Genomic DNA, 23,314 nt, shown 5'->3' on the forward strand with positions numbered 1-23,314 from the left:
TATATAGAGGGGCAATTTAAAAAAGAATAAAGTAGTCTTATTTTAACTAGCTTTATTCACTTCCAAAGCTAGTTTTATTTATATTGCTTTATAATCTGCTTAGATGCAAATTTAACTATTTGAAAGCTCCTTGTATGCTCAGTTCGACTCTCAGTTACACCAAAACAATGATAACGAGGACTTCTACATTAGTAAGATGTGGCAGAGGATTTGTGCAAGTTTTCCAAAAACACACAGGGTCAATGTGCAAGAACTTTACAATAAATGTCGGTTTGAGAATTCTGTCTTTTGATGCTCCATTCATACAGAATTTACTACCCTATTTCCTTGTTGGATAAGCCCAAATTGAGACAAAAAGGGATAAATAGATGAGATCTGCCTGAACTGCAGGTTTTAGATGGATGACTGGCATTCAAATATAGCACTCATTAAAAGAATGCTGACTGTTTGCTCAATACAAATGAAATACTTCAGTATTATGGCAACCATAGCCAGGGGGCTTTACTGAACTCTCAGAATATAAAAAGGTAAAGGTTATCAAAAGATATCATAAAAAAAGAACTATGACTATGTCTAGATTAAAGGAGGAAGGAAGGAACTACTTTTTTTTTTCTTTTCCACTGCCATTTCTTGAGAAATGCAATGGGATAAGTCATCTAATCATATATATGCCACACTTCCTAGTCCATTGGTCAAAAAGCAAAGCCTTTGAAGCAAAGCATTTGAGTGAGCTAATTCCTCTCATATTTGTCATTAATTCTCTAACGATTCTGCTCTTTTTCCTTTTCTTCCCACCGCAATAAGGGCTTGGTAATAGTTTCAACAAATACACTCAAAAAACTGACACGGGTAGACAGAAATACAGAGGTGAAGGCAGCACATTCCTTCTCACAACAACTGCAGTAAATTGTAAACCAGAGGTAGCTCATTGCAAACATCCTGTGTAGACCACAATAATCTCATGCACTGGTCCACATAGGGTAGTGCTGGACCTCAGAAACTTGATTGTCTCCCTCCTTCCTCCACACTAGTGATATCACCACAGCAACGAGCCACAGAAGCTGCTGCAGTCCAACTGACCAATGAACCATCTAGTACCAGCCTGCAAGAGAGTCTGCAAAAGACGTTTCAGAGCTCAGTAATTAGTAAATGAACAAAATATTGTGCCTTGTGCAATAATGACCAATTTCTTTTCCACTGCTATAGCATAGCCAACCTAAGAAGACATACCTAACACTTGCTAAGCTATTCATGAAACGAGAGCATGAAGGCTGAGACCACCAGCAGTGTTAAAATTCAGTACAAAGTGGAAGGCAATGGGAGGATGCTGGAATTTCAAGATACCCCACAAACCTTTCCTTGTGTTGAATGAATGGGCTGGAACAGGATTAATCCTGATAGAGGCTCTATGGGAGCACACTTGGGGAGATGCTGCAAGACACCAGGTGAGAGCCAGGCAGTGAGCTCATGCCAGCACACCGATGCCCTCACTCCCAGTGGCACAGAGCAGGAAGGGCATGAACATGACCTTGTCCTCACTTCTGCTCCAGCCAGCAAAGCTGAACTGACATAAAGAGCATGCTACATCCTTATGAGAGCCACAGAGCTCCTGTAAAATCCTTGGAAGAAATTTTGGATTAATCAGTCAGGGTTTCTCTAGGGACAGCAGTGCAGACTTTCCATTCCCAGCACTTGGGTTTATAAAAATGGCCTAGCTTTGAATTTATCTTCTGAGATGGTTGTTTAAAGAGCCTTAGGACATGAAATAGAATTTTAAAGGGTGGCAACTGAATTTTCTCTGCTGTTCACCACTATTTACACCACACTATTTCTCTCACTTTCTTTCTACCTCTTTACATGTTTATTTTCTGCTGTGCATTTTTTCTCTTAATGTTTATCTGGTTTGGGTGATATAACCATTTAAACTACTTCTCATAGTTTAGATGTAGTTTACCCTTTCTCTTTGATAAGCTTGGTTACCTTCCATGGACCTTTCATCTCTTGCAACCTTTTAGAGATGAGATAAACACACTGAGCATGCTATTAAAGGCAAGGACATATCATTTAATTAATAAGAATAATAAGTTTTCAATGTTATTCTCTACACTTTTCCTAATGACGATTTTTTGTTATACCTGCCACGCTCATTTTGGATAAACTTACTGATTTGTTTGAAACCATTCCTAAATATTTCCCTTGAGATATTAGACTAATTCCATACATTTTAGATATGATTGAAAAGCTTGAATTCTTCCTTTCCTCTCAAAAAGCTAATATCATGATCACATAAGATGTAAATTATCTGGCAATGGTCTGTAGGGAATTCTGCCTGCCATGATATCTCCCTATTCTCCCCCTTTGTCATGATATTTCTATTTTACCTCTCAATTCTTCTTTGACTTAACCAAATTAATTTGCATTTCCATCTGGTGTTGAAAACCCTTCACCTCCCTGAGTTTTAAGTGTATATACGTATACATAGACATATACATATATATATGTGTGTGTGTGCATACACACGTTGGACTGCATTGTACAGCTCTCAAACACTTGCTGTGGTTTCCTAGTTCTTCGTCAGTTTTAATTTGTCATCATAGCCAAAGTTGCAACCCTGCTTTAATAAAGTCTGTATCAGATGGGTTTCATTTCAGTAGGCAGCAAGAGTTTTCACCTGAAAATTTCTGAATTATTCTTGAACACAACAAATTAGAAGATCATCATTAACTGCCACAAAATCCAAACTAGTTCCACCAACCAGGTCCAGTTTATATTTATGCTGAAGATAATTTTTAATGACTCTTACCAATTTTTTTTCCTAGTGTTGACATATGGCCCACTAATATGTTATTTCTATGAGCTATCTTTACTACCCTGTTTTTTCCCTTTCTAGTACATTTTTGTCCATACTGCTGTATCATTGTCATATATATAGTATATTTTAGTAGTATTTTAGTTACTTCATTCTTAAGTTCTTTAGTGGTTTTGAAATTGTGAAGTCCTAGTGATGGGCTGCAATGTAATATCCCATCTTTTTATTTCTCTATTTCTGATCATTCTTCAATGTTATCACCTGAAAAATGTAAACCCGGGATAGATACTTCTTTATCACCCACATCAGAAAAGATACACACTGAAAAATAAATCTTTGTGAAATGTGTTTATCATCCTCATCTTTCCTGTCCACTGAAACCTCTGGCCATACCTTAGCTGTTCTTCTCTTATTGTATCTAATTACTTGTATAATGACTTGCCTGTAACCCTGTAACTCATCTTCTATCAGCTCAGGGTAATTAAGGTCAATTCCTAAATGTGATTTCCCATATACCAGCACAATGCTGCTTTACCCTACAGATAGGTCATGATTTAGTGGCAGCTACTTCAGCTCTGGATCTGCCTTGAACAAAAGTTTTCTACAAACTCCACCTGGCAGTATTAGTAGTGGTATGTGTAAGTCCAGAGGCAAAAAAAGAAAAAAAAATCACAAGTCACATTCATTTAAACGTTCTACAGTGAGTTAGATTCTTAAGTAATTTAAGTGCAAGTAATCTCACCACATAAATATTCTCTAAGTACAGTCAAAATGTTGTAGCATCCATATCTTGTATTAAAATCTCTGGGGTAACAAAATGTAGAAAAGCTTCAGACACACAGACCTTACTATCAATATAATACATAAAACCTCTCTTTTCCCTAAGGAGTTTATTATAGGCTCTCAAGTAAAAAAGGTTGAATGAGTTTCATCCTAGGCAGAAGTAGGTCATTTGATAAATGTTGTCCTTCCAAGTCTGTACAGAATATTTGTTTCTGAAAAAAGTCTCTACTTGAGGTTAAGTCTAACATAGATCAGTTTTATTAAGTAAACTGTTTGCTACAGATAGCCCCTTAAGTTGAAGAGTATCCACATATACAAGGAAATGTTTCAAACACCCCATTTCAATTTCAACAACTAGGCTGTAATCCTAGCAGATGCACACAGTAACTGTCAAGTTTTGCAGCTTGCAGAGTTATTGAATAAGCAGTTAGGAGCCTGTACAACTGTCTGCGACAAAGTTGATCATCACTACGAAAATCCATGTGCATCTGAAAAACTGCTCAATGCCCTAAACTGTGGCATGTCTTTCCTATATATTGACAATGCCTACCTGGATATTGTATGCTGATAAACCATTAAGAAATACCTTGCTAGTGGAACTGTAAAGTTTTGAGACTCATCTATTTAAAGAGAACAAAAGGGTAATTTAAGCGAGCTGCAGGATCACTTTCAGCGCTCTTACAGGACAATGGAAAAAACTCTCATTGCACCAACTAACACTGCCTGAGTTTTCTAAATTCAGAGAGGCTTCTGGCAGGTTTAAAATGACATATACAAGACAAAAACATCTTTTACATCCTGTAAAGCTCTACTAATTTTGGAGACTGCGTTGACCAGTCACCTACTCAACAAGGAACAGAAGATGCCTGTGATGCATGGGAGGCTGCAGAATCTGGTATGATCCTCCCTCCTGGAGAGTGTGTTTCCTGCCACACTGTCTCATGATCTTTCTCCACATCTAACTCATTTACACGCCCTGCTTATTTTGTTCCTCTTCTACCAACAAGCTCTCAACAGGTGTATCCTGCATAACTGGGGAAGATTGGGACCCAAATAGATTCCTTCAGACCAAACTTAACAGCTGCTAGTTGCCTCCTTTCAACAGCAGACAAACTCACAGTTCAGTGTCAGCCAATTTTAATTTATTTTTGTAGTGTAAAATGAATTTTGAATCATTAACTCCCACATTCATCCAGCACTGACACTAGCCTTCTTCTCCCAGGGGCCCGTGTTCATGGGAAGCCCTCTCTACCTGCAGTCTCTCTGTGTAGTCTCCCCAGACCATGTCTCCTTTCAGTCTAGAGTTGAACAACAGCAATGTTGAACACGCCAGAGGATAGGGAAAGAAAGTTTCTACATAAAAAGATCAGAAACAGTCCCATCATGCTATATTGTTAGGCAACAGCTCATTTTAGTCCTAACCTTCCAGCTTATTTCCCACTGATCAAATAGCTATGTAGCCACAGAAACAGCATTCGTACATCCAAAGAAAATCATGGCTGGAGCACCTGAGCAGCAGTCCCTGCATCATGACCAAATCCAGTGCAGCTTCACTGACAAGAGACTCAGGGTAAGAACAAACAAACAAGTTCACTATCACCTCAGTCTTCTCAGCAAAGGTTCACAGAAGCATGAAAATCAAACTGTGAGGTTTTATTTCTGATCACTGAAAAGATTTGGGCTTTTGAGCTGCAAGTCTGGCCTTTGCCCAGGTGGTAGCACTGAATTTGTTATCCTGTCTCTCACTACAGGATAAGAGTGTGTACATATATATGGGATGGATACATCAGTACTAGGTTTTGTTTGCACACTGCTACACCCTATTTCATGCTTCTAAAGTAAAGTCAACATTTCCTAACCTTAAAAAACTTAGTTTTTAAAAATCTGCTCACCTTGGCTCATTTTCCTTTGAAAATTCCAACTCAACATTGTTATTAAGAAATCTCAGCTCCTCCCATTCCTTTGCCTCTCTCACACACGCATGTGGAGATGGCATCTTACATATGGGAGTTTTAACATTTTTTAATTCCAGGACAGAGTTATTCTCTTTATTCATGAACACTCCCCTGAATGCCTGCATTAAGAGTTGCCAACTAAACCGGTTTTGTTCCATCTGCTGTGACCATTTTCCAGCACTCTCTCTCTCTGATTCACCAGCATCCCTCCTCACCGACTCCATCGGGAGGTCTGCAAAGAGCAGGGCAGAGGCTGCGGGTAAAGGGAGGAGACAGAGCTCTGCAGACCTGAGCGGGGGTTAAGGGAAATGTGGTGGGCAGTTAAACCAGGGCGGATATGGCAAGGTTTGAATGCCACTCCTGAGCCTGGAAGGTGCATTTAATGGCTCTGTAAAACTCCCGCAGCATCGTACCTTGGGATAAATTATAGCTCACCCTCAGCATCACCTTTCTGCAGTACTTACTGCCATTATGTGCTGGCAGTTCAGTAGGCTACAGAGCTACCAATATACATTTGTAAAACACTTTTATAATTTTTTTCTATTGATGGGCACAAAAATGGGGAGAAATTTTTAAAAAGAGATGCTTATTTTCAAATTCCTACAAAATGTCCTAAAATAATGAACAATTTTAAATGTAAGATAGCTTAAAGCAATAAATTTTGACCTATAAGCTATTTATGTTGTGATCTGTTTTTTCTATTGTTCATAAAGAAATTAATTTACATAAAAAGAAAAGGAGCATAAGCTCATGTATCTATCTACTATTCTTCATGTCCAACAGAACAAGAGGTGGGTTGGGATATAGCCTGCTCCTTAGAGCTGACTGGTCTATAATTTTAAGCCTTAAATCCTGTAATCAGGTTCAGTAGTACAACCCTGCACCTGCAGAAAGCCTTGCTGGTCTGCTAGCAGCAACCCGTGCAGTACCAGATCCTCCAGGAGGATCTAAAGATTTAAGCTAAACAAAATTTGGTTTCAGAATGAAAGTTCATTCTCTGCTTGTAGTTGGAAAATATAAAAGAAAGAGCAGGAAAATTCATACATTAGGTCTGTGATATCATTAAAGTCAATAGAGTAATTTCAAATTAGTAATAACATAAAAGTAATCTGAACTCGGCCTTTGAGATTATATTCTATTAGTTTGCTAGTACTGTGTAAATTCTATATTTGAGAGCTATACTGCAGTCATCTTGGCCCTTCTTTTTTAATGGAAAATTCTGCTTAAAGTCTGCTGATACAGCTCAGGCCATTATTTTATAACATCTTTCAAAATCAAGACTAGTTTTTAGGGTCCATATTTGTGTCCACACACAGCATCCACCCAGAGAAAGGAGAGTTGCAAGGGGAAATTTGTTTTCAAGTTGCCAATCAATAAATAGCTCCAGCTAAAGAAACTATGCAGAAAATAAATTTTAAAAATACACCTAAAAATCATGTATATAGTTAGAAAGGCTATCTTACCAGAGATACTAGTTCCATACCTCCTTATTGTTGGTGAGTACCAACTATTAAAAGTCAACAGTGTCAACCATTTGGCATATTTGTTGGCCTAACCTGTTTTGTTTATACTGTGTGTCTAAGCAAGGCATAATTTCACTGCTTTCACAAAGTGCAGCTTGGGTTTGACAAAAGAAAACCTACAGTGGTGACAATCTGAAAAGTTGCAGAAGTGAAATACTTGCTAGGTTGCATGCAGGAATACCTTAAGCATACAGGAATACCGTAGTGTGTGTTGTCCCACTCTGGACCTAAAATGGCTGTTTTGCAGGGAATGTTGTTGCCTGGTGACCAAAAGTGCATCTCCTAGGCCACAGAGGGATGTGAACATTCAGAAATTGATTTGTTCCTGTTGCTCTTGAGGAGACCATACCCGTAAAATAGATTAAGCCAGCACATAATCATCTATGCATTCTCCTTGCTGGCATGCTTAAACTTGATACTGAAGACAGGCCTGTGATTTTGAGCTACTTATCAACCAGGCAAGGGAAAAACAGATTAATACCTCGTGCACTACTGCCCACAGAATATGAAAGTAGACCAAGCCTGAGCTACTGTGAGACTGCAAGACACCCTGCTTCAATTAAGTCTGTGTTGTACATCTAGCCTGTTCCGGTGCAACCTCCCAGTTGCTATCAGGCTCTCTTTCTTTCATTAGAATCAAGTAGTTAATTAGCCCCAGCCTGTCCTCTCTCCTTCTCTCTTTCCCTTTAACGCAGCAGTAATGATGTCTAATTACCAGCAGCAGTGGATTACAGCACCATCAGGAGCAAATCTCTCTGGCTGACAGCAAAGCTGAGCAGCAAATCTTAAAGCTTCAAGGAGAGAGTAATTCCTAACAAAGTATTTGAATATTTGCTTATTTTTGACTACCTTGTGACTGCAGAGTCCAACCTGTAATTTCATCCGTCCTGTTATTGAACAGGGAGTGTTCATGCAGTGATTAATTTTTAAATTGAAATTACTTTTACCTATGGTGAGATCAAGTGATGGACAAAAAGAGGGAGAGATTCACAGTTTGGGGCTCTGCTACCATTTGGGGCTCTCTCTGAGGACTGGAGAAGTTCAAATGTATAGGATAACCATGAGAGAGGGGAGGAAAAAACCAAAAATTATCACAAATTAATAAACTCTTAAATAATAATTAAGAGTTAAAGAAATAAGGGAATGGGCTTTTAAGGCTTACCAACAATTTCTGTCTGATGAAAATCCAATTTTTTCCCCCTGTAACTTATCATTCCCATCTAGGTGAAATTCTAGACCTCTTGAAGTCTATAGGAGCTTTGCCACTGACTTTCTCTGTGTCAGGGACTGCATCCCTGTTCTGTCAAACATGTTCTTTCTGAGCCTTCAGTGCCTGGCAGGTGCTGCCCTGGCTCTGGCAGTAGCTCATACAAACCACTGCCACCCTGTGGGTCTGTTTAAATACTCCTCTACCTTTTGTGGTGGGATAGTAACATCAGATTCATGTGTTTAGGAGAGGCTGCCCTTTGTTTTTCAGAGCTGAAGGTTGCCAAGCATCCCCTTTTCCCATTTATGTTGGACAACAAATTTCTAATGGCCAACAGGAGGAAATTGCACCTACATAAAAGACCTCTTCTGGAAATGTTTATATGTCATTGCTCAGGTTATACACAGATATTCAGGAATTGCTTACAGATAGGTCATGCTAACTTTTCCCTTTTTGATTTCATTAGTAGTCCTAATTTTATTAGAATTCCTGCTTGGTTGCTGAAGTATGTAGAGGTACTCCTCTGTGAATATAAATGCATATATATGTACATACACAGACATTCACAGCCAAGGGTGTGATTCCCACAAATGTACATAAGATAAAACCTACAAGATGCTCGACCTCTCACTGAAATCTCTTGTGGAGAAAAATAAAAATAAAAATTGATTCTGTGTTCTTAAAATAGAAAACAGGATGGAAGGCGGGACTCCAGGCTTTCATGGCCTAGCAAAGGTGAGAGAAAATAAACAAGCTGATCATCACTGAGTCTTGTGTTTCAGAGGACCAGAAAAGCACTTCATTTTTAAATTCCATCATGTAAAATTAAGGTTATCCTCTTTATTTAGTAGGGTAGTCAATGTCATTTTTTAAAATACTGAATTTGCTTACAGTTTTGAACTTGCAGTGAAAAATATAGTCTTGGGAATAAACAATCTTCCCCACTGGCCTTTCAAAATAATTATTTCAGTGGGAAGGAGAGATATTTAAAAATACTAAGCTAATTGGAGACTTCTGCTTTAGGCAACCTTTTTGTTATAAACTGTATCTATGGTACTGTCTGGGCTCAGAGATGAGCAATCAATCTTGTAACAGTAAAACAGAGATCTGCCAAATCATCTGAATCTATAGACAGACCTGAAATACTTCTGTGAATAAAAACCATAAAGAAGGAAAAATCTGTCCAGAGCGTCTCTTTTACTTTAAATCTTCATATTGAAGATCTCCTTAAAATTAATTTCCCACTTCTGCCTCCTCACAGCCATGACAACGCTGATGACAAGGGGGCAAATAGAAGCCAGCCCCTGGGAATGCCCAGGTTTATGACTTCAGCAAGGCAAAGAGAGGCAGATTTCCCCAGCAGCCTACGTCACAACCCAACCCAGAATACTTTCCAAGAAGCCCCCTTTGCTGCGCCACCCAGCAACCTTCCCGTTAGGTCCGGATAAGCTGCCTCTCCAGGAAAAAAACAATAAAAAAAAAACAAAACGGAAAAAAAAAAAAAAAAAAGGAAAGAGAGAGAATATTGCTCATCCAAGCCAAATGCCCAGGCAGGAATATTTTTAATTGCCGGGTTTCCTTTCTCGGCTCCCCCTCCACACCCGCCCCACGCACAGACAAAAGAAGCTTAGCTTGCGTGACCCAGCGCATAAGAAGTAAGAATAATGATACATTAAGACAGTTCAATAGGCAAAACCTACTTGCAACCAACAGTCCCCATCTTCTTAAATAGGAAAATCTGTCGCTCCTGCCACCACCAAGCATAATAGCTCTCCGGCTGTCAGACCTGCGCCGAGCCCGTAACGCCAGCGCCTGCCGGGGATGCCACGCTACCCCAGCGCACCGAAGGAAGTGCTGAGGGGTTCCCGCGACCCCAGAAAGTGCCACAAAATACACCCTTCCCTCGGTCATGCGGAACCCCGTCCTCCCTTTGTTGAGCATCCTCTCCCTCCCGCCGCCCCTTACTAGCGCAGCCGGCGCTTCACAGCCAAGCCGGGCTCATTCGCGGCCGCTCGGCGGCGGCGCTAGGGCTGGGGGATAACAATAAAGAAAAACGGGTAAAAATAATACTAATAAAAAATAAATAAAGAAAGAAAACCCCAACAGATATCCCGGGGAACCACCGCCCGGCGCCGCGCCTGGCTTTGTGCCAGGCAGGGTACCCCCGTGCGCCATCCATCAGCCCCGCCGGCGGCGGGGGCCGCTGCCCGGGGCGGCGGGGACCGGCACAATGGCCGGAGCCGCGGCGGAACTATAGCACACCCCAACCCCGCCGCAGCGGCCCGGGGGGACGGGGGGAACGAGGAGGACGAGGAGGAAGGAGAACGACACCGACCCGGCGGGGTGCGTTGTGCGCACGATCGCTTTAAATAAAAGGACCCACAAAGACCTCGGCGGTGTATAATGTGACAGGCAAACGCAACATGGTGATGATGACTTGGGGGAAGAGGGAGGAAGGAGCCAACTGTGGCTGCGGCTCCCCCTGCGCCTCTCGCTCCCGGAGCGGGCTGCAGCGGCCGACATAGAACAAGGAAGACAATTCTCTACTAACCGTGGTTTTGACTGGCACGTACAGCACTTGCTTCCCTCCTCCAGCACCACCACTGACCTCGTCCGAGTTGCCGAGCTGGAAGCCTTTAGATTTGACCCAGAATTTGAATTTGGCATTATCCGTGGAGCTCGACTCCGAGCCGTTCAGGAGCTGGACGATCCGGTCGTATTTTTTACGGGTCACCGTCTTGGTTTTTCCTGAGTCCCCGTAAGTCCTGAGACACCAGTCCTGAAACTGGCGGTACATGTCCCGGTCGCTGCTCTCCATAATCTCCTAATACACACACACACACATGCACACGCCGGGGCGCACACACACACACACGGACACGCACACAGACACGGGCAGACACACGGACACGCACACGCCGCCCCGAAGCGGGCCGGGGTGCGGGGCCGGGCCGCCCCGCCGCACTTTGCACCTGTTCACCCAGCGCTCATGAAAAATGCATCCACCTCCGAGCCGGAGCGAAGGAGGTCCCGGTGCAGGCAGATCCCAGCGGATTTTTTTTTTTTTTTTTTTTTTTGTGGTGGTGGTGTGGTGGTTCGGGGGGGTGGGGGGTCGGGAGGGGGATGGGTGGGGGGGGCAGCAATCAATTCAGTAATGTGGCAATGTTCTCCTTCATTTTTTTTTTTTCACAGGAGGCAAAACGGATCTGGTGGAGGTTCCTCTTATCCTTCCACTGTACGTGATCAGTCTCTTTAATAATTGTGCAAGGCAGGACTATCCCACTGGCTCCAGCAGCGTCTTACCCGGAGAGGGTTCGGGTGGATAAATAATTAAAATCCTATCCCTCGGCGTAGAGAAGAAAAGAGAAAATATTGACTCGGATCCTTCTTCTTTTCCATATATCAACTGCACCCGGATTCACCCTGGATAGTGCAGATGAAGAAGGAAAAAAAAAAAAAAAAAAAAAAAAAGAACGGAAAGAAGAGAAAAAGCCCACCCTAGTCCGCCCCGACAGCCCTCGGCTGTCTTCTCCGAAGGCTTTCAGAGCTTTCTGTCTCTGTCCTGGCGGGCTGTGCCTCTCCCCAAAGCCGCCTCGCCGCGCAGGATGGAAGAAGCACTGAAGGGCACACTGGTCTCTTTGCTCCCCCTTTATTCCAAGGCTGGGCGGCTTTGCTTCAGATATCCCCGCTCCGGGCATGAAGGTACTGGAAAGAAAGAAAGTTCTTACCTGCTATTTTCTAAGCTTAATGCATCCAATCCGCGTTTAAAGTATATAATTTTTAATTTTTAAAAAATGGTCTGTGAGAATTTCACTTCCTCATATTGAGTCCCATTGAATTTTCATATGCCCTTTCAGGAATTTTCCTCTATTTATTTACATAGCAATCCCAGCCGATGGAAGAAAAAAAAAGAAAAAAAATAAAAAGGAAGGAAGAAAGAAAGAAAACCCATATATATGAGATAGGCTTGGATATTGGACCAGAGGAAAGATCAGTCCCAGGAGGATGTTGGTACAGGAAAGGAGGCGGCTCTCGTTGCTCTGCCAGTGTAATGATGGTGCTCACACATGTAGGACTCCTCGGGTGCGGGGTATCCTTTGGTCTCTGGGCTAAACTGGCTACAAGGCATTCAAGTAAGTTTGCGTGCGGATGCTGAGCATAAACCCCCTTTTTGTAAAGGGGGAAGAAGAAGAAAAAAAAATCCTGATTTTTTTTTTCCCCCTCCCTCTGCCACAGCTTCAGTTCACGCCGGAGATCTCCGCGCTCCCCCGGTCTCCCCCGCCGCGTCAGGCAGGACACCCCCTCCGCGGGGGGGGAAGGCTCCGCCGCGGCGCTTCCTCTCGTCGCCTCTCCGCGGCCGCGCCCGCCCGCGCCTCCGCCATCCAGCGCCCGGCTCCGCGCCCCCGCTCCGCAGCCGTGCGGCACCTCCGCGGCTGGGGCACGACTCCGGCCCGCGCCCGGCCGCGGGATGCGCGCCGGGGCGGCCGCTGCACCGCGCTCCGCTCCGCTCGGCTGCGCCGCTCCGCGCTGCGCTCCGCTCCGGGCTGGCGGCGGCGGCGGCGGCGCACCGGGCCGGGCCCAGCGCCGCTCCGCGCCCCCCCCGCGCCCTGATTGGCCGCCGGGACAAAAGTTTCTGTGGCGACGGCGGCGCGGCGCGGTGACGGGCAGCGCTGTCCCATGTCGGGATGCTCCCGCCTCCGCGGGCGCGGCGGGGCGCGGGGGACGGCGAGCACCCGGCCCGGGCCGGCGGGGGGTGGGGGGGATGCGGCGGGGGGGAGAGAGGCGAGGGCAGCGTTTCCATGGCGATGTCTCCGGGCTCAGCCCCCCCGCCTCCCCGCGCGCAGACGGAGCGAGGGGGATCAGCTGACACTTCATTAGCTGAGGACCTAATTATTGCTTATTGGAGCAAGAAAAGCGCGCAGGGCCGTGGCGGGGGGCTGTCGGCCTCCGCGCCCGCGGCGGGCATCCCCTCCGCCACCTCGCCCGCGCTGCCGGCGGAGCGGAGCAGGAGCGGCGGTGCCGCGCACTTTGCGCCGCACCGGCCGGCGGGGCCGCGGCGGGCCCGGTGGGATCCCTGCGGGACACGTGGCCGCCGCCGGGCCGGGCTTTCCTCGGAAACGGAGAGCCCCTCCGCCGCCTCCCCCGCGGCCCGGTCCCCGCCCGGCGGAGCGGAGGAGCTCCCCCGGGGCGCCTCCTCCAGCGCTCCCGCATCGCCCGTCGCCTCCGGGACCGTCCGCGCATCCCGGCTCCGGGGAGCGCAGCCGCGCGTTGTTCCCGCGGGGGCTCGGCCGGCCGTGCCCGCAGCATCGCGCCCCGGCTGCGGCGGGCAGCGAGCAGCAGCGGTTCGGCGCTCGCCAGGCGGGAGGGGAGCCCAAAATCCGCTGCAGCCCAAACACGTGCCGTTTTCGGCTCAGATTGCTGAAATGAAGAGGGCTACGGTGTTCCTGTGCTCTGCCTCGTGTGTCTTCTGCAGAGATGCCACCTGTGTCTGGGTATCCAGTCACTCGGGGCCTGGAAGGGCCCAGTGGAAAGGCAGCTATGTGTTTTTCCTTCCCAGACCAGGCAGTAGCGAGCACCCTTTGCTTTCACTCCCTTGTGTCCTGCAGAAAAAAGCTTCCATGGGCTGTTGTGCTGTTCACACCGAGCCTGGATTTCTAGTGCAAAAGCCGAAGGTGCTAAGAGAACCAGGAGAAGCCCTTCCTCACTCACCCCAGCCAGGACATGCTGGTCTACTGGGCTGGCCCTGAGCATGGGGACCTCAACCCGGCCTCCATCTCCCCAGCTAACCCAGCTCACATGTACCTGTCCTCTGCTCTTTCCCCCTCTTCCTTTCCCCCCTCTTTCTCCTCTCCCCCCAGTCCTGTGTTTGCTTTTCTGCTTTCTGTCTGGAAACATCACCTCAGACACAGGCAAAGCTAGGACAAGACTATTGTTTAAAAGCAGCACTCTGAAGGATGTTTGTGTTGCCGAAACCTTTCCTGCCATCTGTAAAATCTGAGAGGACAAGCTGGCACAATGGGCTGAGAAAAGTAGGAATGAGAGATAACCCAAGGAGGCTTGAAACTTTTTGTTGGCCACAGGGCCCATAAATTATGTTGGCAGCCCCATTTTAGTGTTAGAGGAGCACGGGACTCCCGTCCATCACAGGATCTAGAGGCGAGGCAGTAACAAAGGAGCTGCTGTGCAGAAGGGGAGCAGGGAGAACCTCGCTGAACTCTTACCCAGCAGGCTTTATGAGATGTAATATTGCTTTAATGTGCCATTAGATCTACATTTAGAAAAAGGGTCGTAACATGTATTGGGCTGCACTGCTAAACAATTCTGTCAGATAATTGTTCTCAGCCCAGCCTCCTGCTGAGGGTCTCAGTAACTTCCGTATCACACTGATACTGTGCTATGACTGAATCCAAAGTACGCACACAAAGCAAAGGGGATAAAGGAAGATGTGACAGAGCCAGGAGTGACGATCCAGACAGTTATAGCATGGATGAGTAAAATGCTTGAAATAAGCAGGAGTGGTTTAGTAGATCAGAAAATAATTCCATATCCAGGAGTATCACTTTGGATCATGTAAAGAGCCCTGTGCCTTCTCAGAAGAGACATATTCCTAAAATCAATGAAGTTTGGACCATGACTTTAAAACCCCAGAAATACGAATTATTTTTTCAAACTGTTTTGAGGTAGGAGAGAGAATCATATAATTCCAGAATGGTTTGGAAGGAATCCTAACAATCTTAACTAGATGACCTTAACAATCATCTGCCATGGGCAGGGACACCTTCCACTAGACCAGGTTACTCAGAACCCCATCCAACCTGGCCTTGAACTCTTCTAGATATGGGGAGCCACAAACCTCTCTGGGCAATGTGCTCCAATGCATCACCACCTTTATAGTACAGAATTTCTTTCTAATATCTAATCTAACCCTTCAGTTTAAGGCCATTCTCCCTTGTCCTACCACTACATGCCCTCAATAAACAAACAAAAACAAACAAACAAAAAGAAAACCGCCTGTGGTGTGAAGTGGGAATAGAGAGTAGACACTTGAGTAACATCTAATGCAGTTGGATTACTTTCTCTGTTTTACAGTTAAGATTTTTGATTCGTGTTGATGAAAGATATGGATGTTTCATGACTGCTTCCCGTAATCACTTGGCCAGAAATCCTGGGAGCATCCTGGAACCCCACCCATCCTGCCAGACAATGGATCAGCACAGGACACAAAAATGATGCTTACCATAAAGAACTGGTGATCTAAAGAAGGTCAATTGCATGGTACATGGCTTCACTTTCATATAAATATACATTGTAGAGTGTATTTGCATAACCTATATTCATTATAGATTATGTGTGTGTGTATAGTAACTTCAGCAGAATTTATATGGTGAATTTAGAGTGCAGATTTTTAATCTCCCGTTTTGAGATCTTCAGATACTCTGAACGTAGTACTATCAGATTATATTTAAATAAGAAAAATTACATGGGGTTAAGTTCACTGTCTGGTTTGGGGTGGGTTTTTTGTATCAGAATTAACAGAGTATAATAACACAGTCTAGAATCTCCTTGCAATGAAAAGGGCTTGCACAGACCTTCCTCCTGTCGAGAGTTCTAATGACACCCTGTTACTCAGCTGAAATTGAAACTCCCGTGGCGTCTTGGGTAGAGGGACTGTGTTGGTCCTTCTATGCCATCCGTGGCCTGAGGCTGTTCTGTGCTCTGCATTCTGCAGAATTCACTTGCCTCTGCCAGAAAGTGAAAGTTCCTCTCCTCTGGTGTGGAGACACTACCGTGCCTTGCTGGCTTGATTGCTCTGCAGCCAGCCTGAAACAATACACCACCAACAGATGTGTGAACGTTTCCATTCAGTGGAATGAAGTGTTAGTTGCAAAAGAGTTTTGGCCATTTGAATTGCCTCATGTGCATCAAGCTGTGAAAGAGGTTTAAAGTAAATCATGAATATCATAAAGACTGTGTTTTTTTGAATTACCAGCTCTAACAAGTCCACTGGTGATAGAAAGTGAAGACAGGCAGAATGGGGCCTGATGTCTCTCATTGATGTTACCAGTGTTTCTAGATGAAATTACAATCTTGCAGTGACATGGAACTGAGTCCATGGAAAAAGCAGGGAGACATTTTCAAGTTTTTTAAACTTGCTGGGAAAAAAAAGAGTAGGTTTTTCTCTTAAATCTGGCATCTGACTTCTGCCAAAGGGGAATGTTTGGAAAACATGCACCATATTTCAGCAAAGTACTTGATATGGCATTACTGGATGGCTAAGGGTAGCCTTTGAAGAGATGAATTTCCTGTCTCTTGGGTTTTTTATTCATTGACATACCGAGAAAAAATTGTCTTGACACTTCCGACTTGCCATGTCCATGAGTTACGATGGAAAGCCCGTTTCTGTGCAGGCTGAAAATCATCCATGCTGAACTGACAGAAGATGTGCTGAGGAATAAAGAAACTGCAGCTCCAAATGGTTTGCTTTGCACTATGTACCTGACAGTGCTTTTCTTCTCTTCTGGAGAGAATTTCAGTGGAAGTGAAATCCTGTTGTGTCCTTTACAGCCCAGTGATGGCAGCAACAATGAGCACTGCAAGCCCTAATGCTTGTGGAGGTAGAAGTCAGCGCTCACACACTGCATGGGCTTGACTGTGCTCTCTTCCTTTGGTCTCACACACATGACAGAATCTCCTGAGTGGCCCCATAATCAGTCACCTGGTTGCATTTGGGGAGGTAAGACTCTGCTGTGACACAGCTTCCCTGAGGAGAAAATAGTCATCATTCCACCTACTAATCCTACTGGTGAAGGACCACTCTAGAAAGGTATCCTTAATGGTAATTCCAACGTATTTGCTGCTTAGGAGGTTAGAAACTACAGGTGATTACTTGGTGGTAGTAATGTGTGAAAACTTCAAATGGATGAAGGTTGTCTGGGTTTTGATTTGTCTACCGAATGAGCAATCATGAAGCAAAGTCTAAACTATTAATTACTTTTCAATGTAATTTTTTTTTTACAAATTGTTTCCAGTTCCAATATTATTCTCTATTTTTCTTAAGTTAGCTGCTGATTTTGGAAAATCAAGAGGAGGTAGACCGAAGCAATGACTCAGAGATGGTTTATAGGAGCCTACTTGCTAAATATTTGGGGGAAAGAGGCTGTATGTTTCTAGGCTTATAAAGAAATGTGAGAATGAATTCATGAAATGTGGGAATAGTGTCATAGTTCTGGTTAGGATCTTTTTACTTAGAGTGATGTTGATGAGAATTATACTGGGATATATTCTGTCTTTATTTTTTAACAATCTTCTTTGGCGACATTTGGAATCCCTTGAGAAAATGCTCAAACTCACTTTCCCTTCATGCAGTTAGAAAAATCCACACTTGGCTTCGTTCTACAAAGCTTCTTTGCTTTAAGTAGCAGTTCTGCAAAACATAACTTCACATATTTCTTTTACTCTATGCTTTATTACTGAGAATATTTGCATGAAAACAGAGTCTTTGTTTGAAAGTTCCTGCTTCTTATTCATCACAGCTCGTTGAGTTGGAAGCAATTACGGTACCCTGTACAGAAGGCTCCGATCCCTTCGGAACAGAAAAATAGAAGCAGGAATTGACAAACTTCTAAGAATATAAGCTCTTGTTTTCATGAAAATTTCCTCATTTCCTTAGTAAAAAAAAAAAAGGAAAAGGGATGTGGCACATAATGAAAAAAAAATAAGAATATTTCAAATATCTTAAGATTTTTATATGGGCACAGAAAATTTTTTATTGTTACATTGACACCTTACATTCAACCTTGCTTGCTTTCATCCTAAAGAAGATGTACACAAAGGATTTTTTGTGTGTATGTTTGTGTGTGTGTATAGTATTTTTTATTCTTTCTACAGGTAATATATATTTTTCAGCTAAGGCAACACTAATATAAGGCAGCTACTAGAATACCACCCAGTGTTTTGTCTAAACCAAGCCAGGACTAATAAGGCAGTACTGTAAATGCTAGCTGTCTATCTCTGTTAGTGTTCTCGACTTCATTGCCATGGCGGGAGATGTGATAATTGGAAAATATTCCAGAAAATTTCAGATATGGCTCTACAACCACTGTGTCAGGCACTGCTAGACAAAGTCAACACTGGAACAGAGTGTGGCTAACCAGCTCCCATCGTCCTGCTTACAAGAGGATGGAAACTAGACAGGAAGCAAAAATGAAGAAGAGAATTTCTCAGTCTGAGATATTTGGCAAAATACAACATTAATCCCTCACTGGTATAAAATACTATCGAAATTTTACTTTTGCATTTGATCCATATATTTGCATCAGCAGCATAGGGCCCTCCTGACTTCCCAACATTAAAGACAATGATAACTAAAGACCAAAACAGAAGAAATTACTGTTGCATCTCATTGTAGGTATTACTTCCATCACTGTTTTCACAGAATCACAGAACCACTAAATAAGCTGAGTTAGATGGGACCCACAAGGATCATCAAGTCCAACTTCCTGCACAGCACCGTGCCCAAGGGTCATACCACGTGCCCGAGAGCCATGTCAACATTTCTTGAACTCAGCCAACCATTGCTTTGACCACTTCCCTGGGGAGCCTCTTTCAGTGCCCAGCCACCCTCTGGGAGAAGAACCTTTTCCTGATATCCAAACTAAACCTCCCCTGACACAATTGCACGCCATTCCCTCGAGTCCTGTCTCTGGTCACTAGAGAGATCAGTGTCTGCCATTCATCTTCCTCTCAAAAGGAAGTTTTAGACTGTGATGAGGTCTCCACTCAGTCTCTCCCATACTGAACAGACCAAGTTATCTCAGCCACTCCTCATACAGCTTCCCCTCTAGGCCCTCCATCATCTTTGTTGCTTCCTTTGGATGCTGTCCAAAGTTTAATATCTTTCTTATATTGCAGTGCCCAAAACTACCCAGTATCCAAGGTGAGGCTGCCCTAGTGCAGAGCAGAGCAGGACAATTCCCTCCCTTGCCCGGCTGGTGATGCTGTGCCTGATGCTCCCCAGGACACGCTGGTCCTCCTGGCTGCCAGGGCTCTGCTGGCTCGTGTTCAGGACCCCCAGGTCCCTGTCCATGGCACTGATTTTCAGCATTTCATTCCCCAGTCTGTGCATGCATCGGGTTGTCCCCTCCCAGCTGCTGAACACAGCACTCACCCTTTTTGAACTTCATATGATTGGTGATTGGCCAGCCCTCTGATTTGTTGAGGTCTCTCTGCAGGACCTCCCTGCCTTCAAGGCAGCAGCTCCTCCCAGTTTTGTATCATCTGTGAGCTTGTTCAGTATCTCTTCCAGTCCTGCATCCAAGTCATTGATGAAGATGTTGAGGAGCACAGGGCTGAGGATGGAGCCTTGTGGGACCCCACTAGTGACAGGTCACCAGTCTGATGTCACCCATTCACTGTAACCCTTTGTGCCCAACCCATGAGCCAGTTGTTCACCCCTCACATGATGTGTTTGTTTATCCAGCTTTGTGTTGGATGTTCTGTTCAGAAGGATACAGTGAGAGACAGTATGGAAAGCTGTACTGAAATCCAAAAAGATTACATCAACTTGCTTCCCTTGATCAACCATGTGAGTTACCTTGACAAAAAAGGGAAACCAGGTTTAATAAGTAGTTTTCTAATGACTGTGACCAATGACTGCATCATCTTTCACATGTTTTTCAATACCTCCTAGAATAATCTTCTCCATAGCTTTACCAGGCACTGAAGTGAGACTGACAGGCTTGTAGTTTCCAGGGTCCTCCTTCTTACCCTTCTTGAAAACTGGGACAGTATTTGCCATCTTCCAGTCAGCTGGGACATCTCAAGACTGCTCAAAAACCAAGAGAGGCTTTGTGATGACATCAGCCAGCTTTTTGAGAATTCTCAGATGAATCCAATCAGGCCTCATGGATTTGTAGGGATCCAGCTGGAAAAGCAGATCCCACACAATTTCAGGTTTGACTGGGAGCTGATCATTTGCACAGCCATGGTCCTCCAGCTCAGGGCACTGAGAGCCTCTTGGTCTGTCATCTCTGTTGAAGACAAAGAATGCATTAAACTCTGCAAAAAGCTCTGCCTTGTCCATGACCCCGTTCATGAGGTGACCTTCCTCATCTTCTAATGGGGAAATGTTATTTCTATTGCCATCTGCCATTTATATATTTTAAAAAACTCTTTTTATTTTCTCCCACATTTCTGGCAGCTTCAGCTCCAGTTGAGCTTTAGCTGCACTAGTTTTCTCCCTCCAGTGGCAAACAGAATCTCTGTGTTCTTTCCCTGTCAATTAACCTTGCTTCCACTGGGCATACACCATCCTTTTTAGCTTTATTTCCAAGACAAGAATCCTGTTCAGCCAAGCTGGCCTTTTGCCTAGCCTGCTTGACTTCTGACATTTGGGAATTGCCTGCTCCTGTGCACCTCAGGAGGTGATGTTTAAAAAGTGACCAGCACTGATGGACCCCAGCACCTGCAAAAACATTTTCCCAGGGAACTTTATTTACTAATTCCCTGAGCAGGCTGAAGTGTTCTCTCCTCATGTCCAGAGCTGAGGTTTTGCTGGCACTCTTCCTCCTGTCAACAGAGATTTTAAACTTGATTGCTTTGTGGTCGCTGTGGCCAAGACGGCCACCAATCTCCACTCATGAGATCCACACTGTGACAAGAAGCAGATCAAGAAGGGCATCTTTCTGAGCTGGCTCCCTTAGGACCTGTTTCACAAAGCTGTCACCCAGGTTATTTAGGAATCTTCTGGCCTGGGTTGTACCAGCTGTGTGGTTCTCCCACTTGATTTCTGGCAAATTCAAGTCCCCCATAAGGACAAGGGCAGTTGACTTGGAAGCATCCCTTAGTTCCTCATAGAATAATTTGTTGGCATCATTGTCCTGGCTAGGAAGTCTATAGTAGACTCTCACAATGATGCCCACGCTACTTTTTTGTTCCTTGATCCTTATCCAGAGGCTCTCAACTGCACCATTGCCAACTGCAAGCTCCACACATTCTAACCCTTCTATTACATACAGCGCCACCAGGTCCTTAACCTAATTGATCTTGTTTCACAGGTGAAATTTGCTCAAAGCACTTATCTTTTTTTGCCACTGTAATTTTACTATAAGCTAGCCATGGTCTTTAAGTGAGAACACCATGCACATTTTGAGGTTATATGTGTAGGGTCCCAGAATGGTCATTAGAAAACTGCCCTTTAATAAATTTGATATGGTAGTTTGTGACTTGGTAACATTTAGGCAGTGATTCAATGTCCTGCATATATTTATCCACAAAACACCAAATTAGCATTGTTAGTATCAGCTTTAAGCAGTAGAACTGTATAAATAGTATCTGGCCTCATATGACTGTTCCCTGCTAGCCAAATGCAGGTTATTACTGGAGCACACACTCCTTACACTGGTCTATCTGTTCCTGCTAAATTGCTGAATAATTTTTTACTCAGTATAACCCCACCCTGAACAACAACAAGAAAAGAAAGATCATTAATGTTAAAAAGTGAACACAAACAACCAATTCCTATCACAACTAGGAACTTGTAAATAGAAGTGGGCTGCAGATCTCCATGACCTTAAAGAACACCTTGTTCCTACCCCTCTGCCATGGTCCAGGACACCTTCCACTAGACCAGGTTGCTCAAAGCCCCATGCAACCTGGCATAGAACACTTCCATGGATGGGATATCCACGACTTCTCTGGGCAACTTTTCCAGTGTCTCACCACTCTCACAGTGAAGAATTTCTCCCTAAAATCTAATCTTAATCTGCCTTCTTTCCATTTAATGCCATTCCCCTTTGTCTCTTGCTAACATGGCCTGGTAAAAAGTCCCTCTCCTGCTCTCCTGTAGCCCCCCTTTAGATACTGGAAGGCTGCTTTAAAGTTTCCCCAGAACCTTCCTTTTTCCAGGCTGAACAACCCCAACCATCAAAGTCTATCCTCACAGGAGAACTGCTCCAGCCCTCTGATCATCTTTGTGTGGGACAGCATCAAATGCTTTGCACTAGTCCAGGTAGATGACATCAGTGATTTATATGAAGCAAAACTGGTTCATACTTAAGAAGACATTTTGGGTTGGCTTATAGGGTTCTTCTGGATGGCTGGGTTGGTTTGTTGCTTTGTTGGTCTCCTACTCTCCATGTTCTCTATCTGGCTGGGTTATCCCTCAAGAGTGAGGAGAGGATCCCTGAACAAGGATGGTTCCTGCCAACTGTAGAGCAGTGGGACACTGCCACAAGTTAGGTAGAGAAAAAAAAGCCATCAACCATCCCATTGTATAATGCTTCAAGGCTCTGCAACAAAAAAAAAAATGCTTAATGTGAAGGCTGGCATGAGTATTTCTATTTATGACCACTAGCCCATAGAGAACAGTGCTGCCTTAGCAAAGTCCTCACTCTGTTTAACATATACTGAACTTTGCAGTGTTAAGCTATATATATTTTCATACATTTCTGATTGAACTTTGGATTATGGTTTTTATAAAAGAATGTAAAACTGGAGGTCTTTGTACTTCCCACAGCTATTTTTCAAACCAGAGTTGTACTTTGTTTTCTGAAATTGATATCCTCATTCAAACAAATATGTGATAAAAAATGTGTTCATGTGTGAAAAAGCCATATGCAGTGTTGAAATTCTGGCCAACTCGTTATACAGATACTACATGCTTGAGAAATGATGACTCAGTAGGGGAATTTTACTCATCCCATAACATGCTTGACTTCATAAGCAACACCTTGCCTTCACTTCTCTTACTGCTGCCAGGGACTGGGGAGGTAGAGATGTGCATGGACATTGGCAGAGCACCTTAGAAAGATATTCTGCTGTTTCTACTGGGGGTTTAGTTTAGTTTGGTTATAAAAGGGATATAGAAAGAGATATATACTTTCTCTGTAAGATCAAATACAGCCATGGTGCTTCTCAGACTCTCATGGGAAGGAAGAGCCATTTTGGCCTTTGCCTCCAAATTTGCATGACTCCCTGCTCTGTAATCACCTACTGTGTCGTGTTTAGCATGGGCAGAAAGTTACCTGTTGGCGTATTA

The 23,314-nt window shown here is 44.2% G+C and overlaps 1 protein-coding gene and 2 long non-coding RNA genes across 10 annotated transcripts in view; 1 reads left to right on the forward strand and 2 right to left on the reverse strand.

Annotated features, from left to right (window-relative positions):
- Positions 1 to 11,379, reverse strand: part of NOL4 (nucleolar protein 4) — a 189,459-nt gene extending 178,080 nt beyond the window's left edge. For 2 of the 5 annotated variants that reach the window (XM_088174645.1, XM_014874350.2), the window contains exon 1: positions 10,886 to 11,274. In XM_088174645.1, coding sequence (XP_088030771.1) covers positions 10,886 to 11,095 — 210 coding nt within the window. In that variant the 5' untranslated portion in view covers positions 11,096 to 11,274. Of the gene's footprint in view, positions 1 to 9,977; positions 9,997 to 10,828 lie in introns of those variants that run through there. The other 3 variants (XM_014874349.2, XM_014874351.2, XM_088174651.1) reach the window with 3 other exon arrangements.
- The window catches only part of LOC148225421 (uncharacterized), a 65,483-nt gene continuing 52,669 nt past the window's right edge, over positions 10,501 to 23,314 (forward strand). For 2 of the 4 annotated variants that reach the window (XR_015807277.1, XR_015807276.1), the window contains exons 1-4: positions 10,508 to 11,035; positions 11,470 to 12,410; positions 15,367 to 15,552; positions 16,007 to 17,101. This is a non-coding gene — a long non-coding RNA (uncharacterized LOC148225421). Of the gene's footprint in view, positions 11,036 to 11,469; positions 12,411 to 15,366; positions 15,553 to 16,006; positions 22,890 to 23,314 lie in introns of those variants that run through there. The other 2 variants (XR_015807273.1, XR_015807274.1) reach the window with 2 other exon arrangements.
- Positions 15,459 to 23,314, reverse strand: part of LOC148225422 (uncharacterized) — a 76,331-nt gene continuing 68,475 nt past the window's right edge. The window contains exon 6 of the long non-coding RNA XR_015807278.1: positions 15,459 to 20,306. This is a non-coding gene — a long non-coding RNA (uncharacterized LOC148225422). The remainder of the gene's footprint in view (positions 20,307 to 23,314) is intronic.

Source organism: Sturnus vulgaris, chromosome 1 (assembly GCF_052056855.1).
Source record: "Sturnus vulgaris isolate bStuVul1 chromosome 1, bStuVul1.hap1, whole genome shotgun sequence".
Taxonomy (NCBI): domain Eukaryota; kingdom Metazoa; phylum Chordata; class Aves; order Passeriformes; family Sturnidae; genus Sturnus; species Sturnus vulgaris.